General features: G+C 60.2%; 1 protein-coding gene across 1 annotated transcript; it reads left to right on the top strand.

Annotated features, from left to right (window-relative positions):
- Positions 1 to 1,263: 1,263 nt before the first annotated feature.
- NKX2-6 (NK2 homeobox 6) lies at positions 1,264 to 5,092 on the top strand. The gene is made up of 2 exons (XM_047854843.1): positions 1,264 to 1,543; positions 4,467 to 5,092. Exons 1-2 carry the CDS (start codon positions 1,264 to 1,266, stop codon positions 5,090 to 5,092), a joined length of 906 nt encoding a protein of 301 aa, XP_047710799.1.
- Positions 5,093 to 6,073: the final 981 nt, after the last annotated feature.

Consider the following 6,073-nt stretch of genomic DNA (forward strand, 5'->3'; position numbering starts at 1 on the left):
GCTTCATACACATTATCTCAATTCTCACAATCATCCTACGATGAGCCTATTGTTATCTCCGCTTTAAAAGTAAGCCTTAGTTTAGAGAGGTAAATACTTTAATCAAATCCCACAGCTGTGTTCAAGAGCAAGGGCTAGACATAGACGTGTTGACTCCACCTTCCCGTTCCCAGCCACTGCACACCCTGTCTCCTTCCACTTGTTGCCAGCTGCGTCCAAGAGGAGTTTTTCTGAAAATCTAATGCTCCCCAGGGCTTCCCACCCCCTGGGGGCGGGGTTGGAGGTGGGGGTGAGGAGGGAAAGGATGACACCGAGTTCAGACACACTGAAAGTTGGAACGCTGAAAACAATCAACTTTAGGGCGATTAAAGGGGAGGAGGAGAAGGAACTAAGGAGCCCCTGTCTGGGGCCTTGAGAGCTGGGGCTAGTACGTTTCCTCCTCCCCACTCACTCGCGGAGCCCGCCAAGAGGCCAGGGGGTTCCCCCAACACAGCTCCCTTGCCAAGTCTTGGCGACCGTAGCTGAGATGCTCCGCCTACGAAGAGGCTATCTGGGTTCCCCAGACCCAGACTCTGCTCAAAGCGAGAAGTTTCCGGCTGAGGCTAGGCGTAGACGGGTCAAGACTCGCTCCTCCGGCGCCCAGCCTCTGCTCCCAGAACCGAGCTCCCCGCCGCGGGGGGACCCCACCCTGCGCCCACTTAATACTCCAGCATGCTCCTCCAATCCCGCGGGTGCCCAGCCGTCTCCGCCTCAGTTTTCCTCGGCCACGTGAGTGGAGACTTGAGCAAAGGCCGGGCCGGAAGGACGGGCTCGGGTTGCAGAGCAAGGGTTCCACCCCCCATCCTCTCACGTCCCCTAGGAGAGCCCCGTGGACGGGGCTGACCTCTGCGGCTCCCTCTATTACCGTATTCACCCAGATACGAGCCGCGCGCAGCACCCTCTCCCATTTTCCTGGCTTTTGAGAACCGTCGACACAAACCAAACCTTTCCGGAAGGTGGCTGGGGGGTGGAGAGGAATTCGAAGGGCGCGGGAAGAAAGCTCCCGGGGAGGAAGGTACAGATTAGCACGTGGTTCCTGCCGGAACCAATGAGGGTCAGCAATCTCGGCCTCGGTCACCCGGCCCGCAGGGATGGCCCAGAGGAAGGCGCAGTACAGGACACTGGGCGTCTGCCCGCTGCGCTTGCAACGACAAGAGGGGAAGCTCAGGGCGACACCCAGAGGGTGACCGGGGACACCCCAGCCCCGCCTCCTCCGCCTTCGGGATGCCGCTGAACCCTGTCACCTCCACCCCCTTCTCGGTCAATGATATCCTGAGGCTGGAGCCAGAGCAGATAGATCCCGAATTCTTGCAACTCCGGGAGGCACCGGGGAGCCCTGAAAGCTTTCAGTGCCAGCGACCGGTCCCAGAACCGCGAAAGTCAGAGGTTCGCAGCACCTGCAGCGCCCGCGGCGGAAACAGCGACAGAACCGACGAGTCGGGGTGTCCTGGTGGTCCCCCCGAGACGCTCGCAGAGATGGACTCAGAACGCGTCGAGGAGCCACGTAAGTACGCGCGCCCAGGTCTCGGCTTCTACAGGGGGATCCTGGCTGTGGGGTTGGTCATGACCAGTTGGCGCGTGGGGCTAACGCGCATCTCCTGGTCTTTCCCGCTCCGAGGGCTTCTATTTCCCCTTGTTTGAGAATTCCAAAAGGCAGATCTCTCAGACCCCTCTACCATCCCCTTCAGACACCCGGTGTGCTTCCTGCGCCCCCTGAATCGTAGGGGGTTCATTATTTCCATAGCCTGCCCTCTGCTTCGCACAATCGCATCACCCCCAGTCACAGCCACACTTTCCAGAAACTCCAGCTTCCCTTTCTCACAGCGAAACCCTCTAGGTGTCTTAGCTCTGCTCCAACACCACGGGTCTCCCCTGCCATTTCCGCGTCTCTCTACCCTAAAGCATCTGCCCCAAGTGCAGCCATCAAAGCAGCCGAGCGATTTGGGAGTGGAAAGTCAGCCGGCTCTGGGGCAAGCCGCAGCTTGGGGCTTGCTGAGTGGCCTGGCCAGCCCAGTCATCCTCTGCCCAGGTTCCTCCTCTGGACAAAGAGAGGTGGCGACCAGATCAGGTCGTGTCTGCGTCCCTAGGCCTGAACGGCCCTGCGGGCGCTGGCGGGTGCTCCTCCGCGTCTGGGAGCGGGGTAAGGGCAGCTCCAGGTTTCGAAGCTCTGGGAGACGACTCCGGGGGTCTCCGTGCCTGGTCTCCGAAAGTGCCATGCCGTGCGCAGGGAAGCCAGGCCCTGGCACCTGCGCCTAGCCACAGGAAGGGAAGGAGCGGGCATTGAATTGTGTTGCCTTGGCCCCTGAGACCTGGGAAGCTTCCGCAGAAAAGTGTCCACATTCCAAGGGATGAAGAAGCCACTCTTCTCTCTGCGCCTCCGTCTGCAGCCTCCGTGCACATCTGGGGTCCGCCCGGCCACGCCTGGCGTGTCGGGCCTCTTCCGCCAGGCCGTGCCACGGCCCATCCATTCAACAAACGAATAAGTAAAGGGACTAGTTCAGAGTTGTTTGTTGACTAGTGGTCTGGTTACTCACCCACTCCAGGAACCTGGAGAACATTAACCTTTGCTGTGTGTTCTCAGAGAGGCCTGTGGGTTTCTGCAGACTCTATAAACACTAATTCCCTCCGAGCTGCTCAGCCAACTCCTCGCTCACTCTGGCTTTGTTGAGAAAGGATCGCGGTACTTGGACCACAGCTGTTACCTAGCAGCCGAAGGCACGCGCACCGCTTTCTCTTCAGCCGGGGAACCCCTAAGCAGCATCTCTTATGAGGCTGCCGTGGACTAACTCGGAGGAGGGGCCTGCGCCCAGCTCCAGGGACTAAGCCCGGGCCGCTGCAATGACCGAACGTTCCTGGTGGAGTCTGCGTACCTCGCCTGTCCCCAGATCACCTTGCTTTCAGAGACCAGGGCAAGAGGGGCTGCAGACCAAGGGTGCTTGCTGCTGGCACGCACCAGGGTGTCACGCAGCCCCTTGGCCTGTGTGGTCAGCGACTCTGAAATGGGATCCTGCTTGTTCCAAAGAGTTGCTTAAAGTCAGTTGTTACTTTTCAATTTGCTAAGATTAAAATCCCCATCAATATTTTCCCTCTTTGCGAGATGTCCCCAGTTTCTCTGAGCACAAGCTGAAGGAAGGCCGAAGAAAGTTTTTATTTCCACAAACTTCAGCTATCAAACAGCCCCATCACCTCCTCCAGAAGACTGTGTCAACAGGGGTGGGGGTTTGGAGTCGGGTTCCAACCCTCACCTTCCCTAATCAGGCGAGTTCTGCTCTACCTCACCCAGAACTCGCAGCCCCTCGGCATTCCTGGTTTTCTCCTGGCGTGATTTTCCATGAAAACTCGGCGTTTCCTCTCTACCTACCCTTCAGTTAAAACAGAGCTTAGCCAAGACAGAAGAGAGGTGGGGAGAAGGGGAGGAGAGGCTGTATCTCTGCGTGCTTCAGGCACAGCCGCCTCAGTCCGGGTGATCCGCGAGGGCACCAACCCTGGGAAGAGGAAGGCAGGGCGAAACCAACGCCACCTGCTTGCCAAAGACACCCCAAAGGAGAAAGAGGTCGCTTTTTAAAAAGCCAAATGTGGGTCTAAACTTTGTATATTCCTCCAAGAGAACCGCAGTTTCCAAGCCAAGAATCAGGAAACCGAAATATTTTGTTCAGTTTTATTCTATTTCGCTCATTTGGCTTAAAGAGCATCACATCCAAGAAAGATGGGACGGGTCCCTGGTGCCGGTGGAGCACTTGATGACCAAAAAGACAAGGGTGTGGGCAAGGGTGGGGTGAAGGTCGGAGACTCTCGGGGCACCCGCCCCTGATTGGATCTGAATAACCTGCGATGCGCCCCGGACCACCACGGATAACCAGGCAGACAGGAACCCACTGGCAAGCGCGTCACCAAGTTTCCGCTCTGTCCCTAACTCTATCTCTATCATCTCTCTCTCTCTCTCTCTCTCTCTCTCTCTCTCCCTTTCTCTGTCCCCCCTTTCCACCCAGGGCGGTCCAAAGTCAATCTCCATCTAACAGGCCCCCACACTCACACTTGGTCCTCGAGGCAAAAGCTTCCCCAAACACCACCACGCTAGAATCGAACCACAGCGAATCGCCCCCTACCCCACCACCCACCCACAGACCTTCTAAGAAGAAAATGAAGTGGTCTTAGATTCTTGATCAACTACCTTTTGGGACAAGGCTGTCCACCGGGGACCCTGGAGTGGCAGCATTTACGTATGTGCCTGCAGATACAACAGCGGCAGAGCGTGGGGGGAAAGGAGCCTTCAGACCGTCCTGGGACGGGGTGAGGGGTCGGCAGAGGGGACGGAAGGGGACGCGGAGTGAAGGCTGCCAGGGGAGAGGGGCGTCTCTTGGAAACCATGTAATTGCTTCGGGGAGCCAGAGGCTGGGCGCTGACGCTGTTCCTTCCTGTGCTTTTAGAGCCGGGCCTCAGCGCAGCCTCGCCCCTCCGCGGCGGGACCAGGGGGCCAGAGCTCGGCGTCGGCGACCCCGGCAGCGGCGCGCGCGGGACCGGCCCCGAGCAGCCCAAGGCGCGCCAGCGGCGGAAGCCCCGCGTGCTCTTCTCGCAGGCGCAGGTGCTGGCGCTGGAGCGGCGCTTCAAGCAGCAGCGGTACGTGTCGGCGCCCGAGCGCGAGCACCTGGCCAGCGCGCTGCAGCTCACACCCACGCAGGTCAAGATCTGGTTCCAGAACCGGCGCTACAAGTGCAAGAGACAGCGCCAGGACAAGTCCCTAGAACTGGCGGGCCACCCCCCGGCGCCGCGCCGGGTGGCGGTGCCCGTGCTGGTGCGGGACGGCAAGCCCTGCCTGGGCCCCGGCGCGCCGGCTTTCTCGGGCCCCTACGGCGCCGCCGCGGCGCCCTATTCCTGTTACGGCGGCTACGCGGGCGCCCCTTACGGCGCCGGCTACGGCGGCGGCTACGCGGGCGCGCCCCCGGGTCCTGCGACGCCCGCACCCCTGGCCAGCTCGGGTTTCGGCGGGGGTGGCCCCGGCGCCTGCCCGCAGAGCCACCTGCCCGCCGCGCTGCAGGGCGTCAGGGCCTGGTGAGGCGCGGTGGCTCCGAGACGCCCGCCGTGTCCCGGTGCTCCGTGCCAGCCTCGCCGCCCACCGCTTTCGGCGGCCGGCATGGAGGGCGGCGCTGGCGGAGCGACCGGATGGCACTTCTCCCCGAGCAATCCCTGGGACTGCGAATTGCCCCCGACAAGCCATCCCGCTGAAGGCCCGGGGACGGTCTTCTCCCCAAAGACAGCGCGCAGGGCCTGCGCCGGCCGCCCACGAAGCAGCCCTGGGAGGGAGGAGAGCCCGGGGTGGCTGGCAGTTTCTCGTTCGGAGCAGTACTGAAGCAGGTGACTTGTGGAGCCTCAAACCCAGGGTTTGCCGATCGGCTCCTGAATTTGTGCGCAGCAGCCTGGGGCCTGAGCGGGGTGGGGGGTGGTGGTGAATGGGGGGTACGGGGGTCTAGAGGGCCTCGATCCTCCATTAAAGGCAAGGGGGGTGGGGAAGAATGAGGAGTCCAGTGAGATGTGGGAACCCGGGTGTAGAGCGCGGCGGGGTGGAGGGTGCAGGAGGTCCTGGTGAGGAACTATTGTGTGAGCCAACCCCTCAGGGGACTTTAAAATGCCCTCCCCCACCCCCCTCGCTGCTCAGTTCTCAGAGGACTGCATTAATCCAGTGGGGACGTGGTTGCTCTCGGGGAAGGTATTCTGGCTCTCCCCTTCACGGTCACTGCATTTTATCCCCTGTATTCAGCCCAGCACCTTGAGTGAATACACTAAATATATTTGTGTGTGTTTGCGTGTGTGGGGGCCATTAGAATCCACCCACCTCTCCTTACCTCTAAGCAACTTCGAATTAAAATAAAAAACGACACCCAGAAGTTCAGACTCCTCGGTGCAGACAAGATTTCCTAGGGAGACAAAATGGTTGGAGTCCTGGAGATAGGTTACCTGATTTCTTCGCTCTCTCGCTCTGAGGGGTTTCTTTCAAACCACAACCCTTTTCTAAACCAGGCAACAGGAAAGGAGGCAT

This window comes from Prionailurus viverrinus, chromosome B1 (assembly GCF_022837055.1).
Source record: "Prionailurus viverrinus isolate Anna chromosome B1, UM_Priviv_1.0, whole genome shotgun sequence".
In the NCBI taxonomy this organism is placed as follows: domain Eukaryota; kingdom Metazoa; phylum Chordata; class Mammalia; order Carnivora; family Felidae; genus Prionailurus; species Prionailurus viverrinus.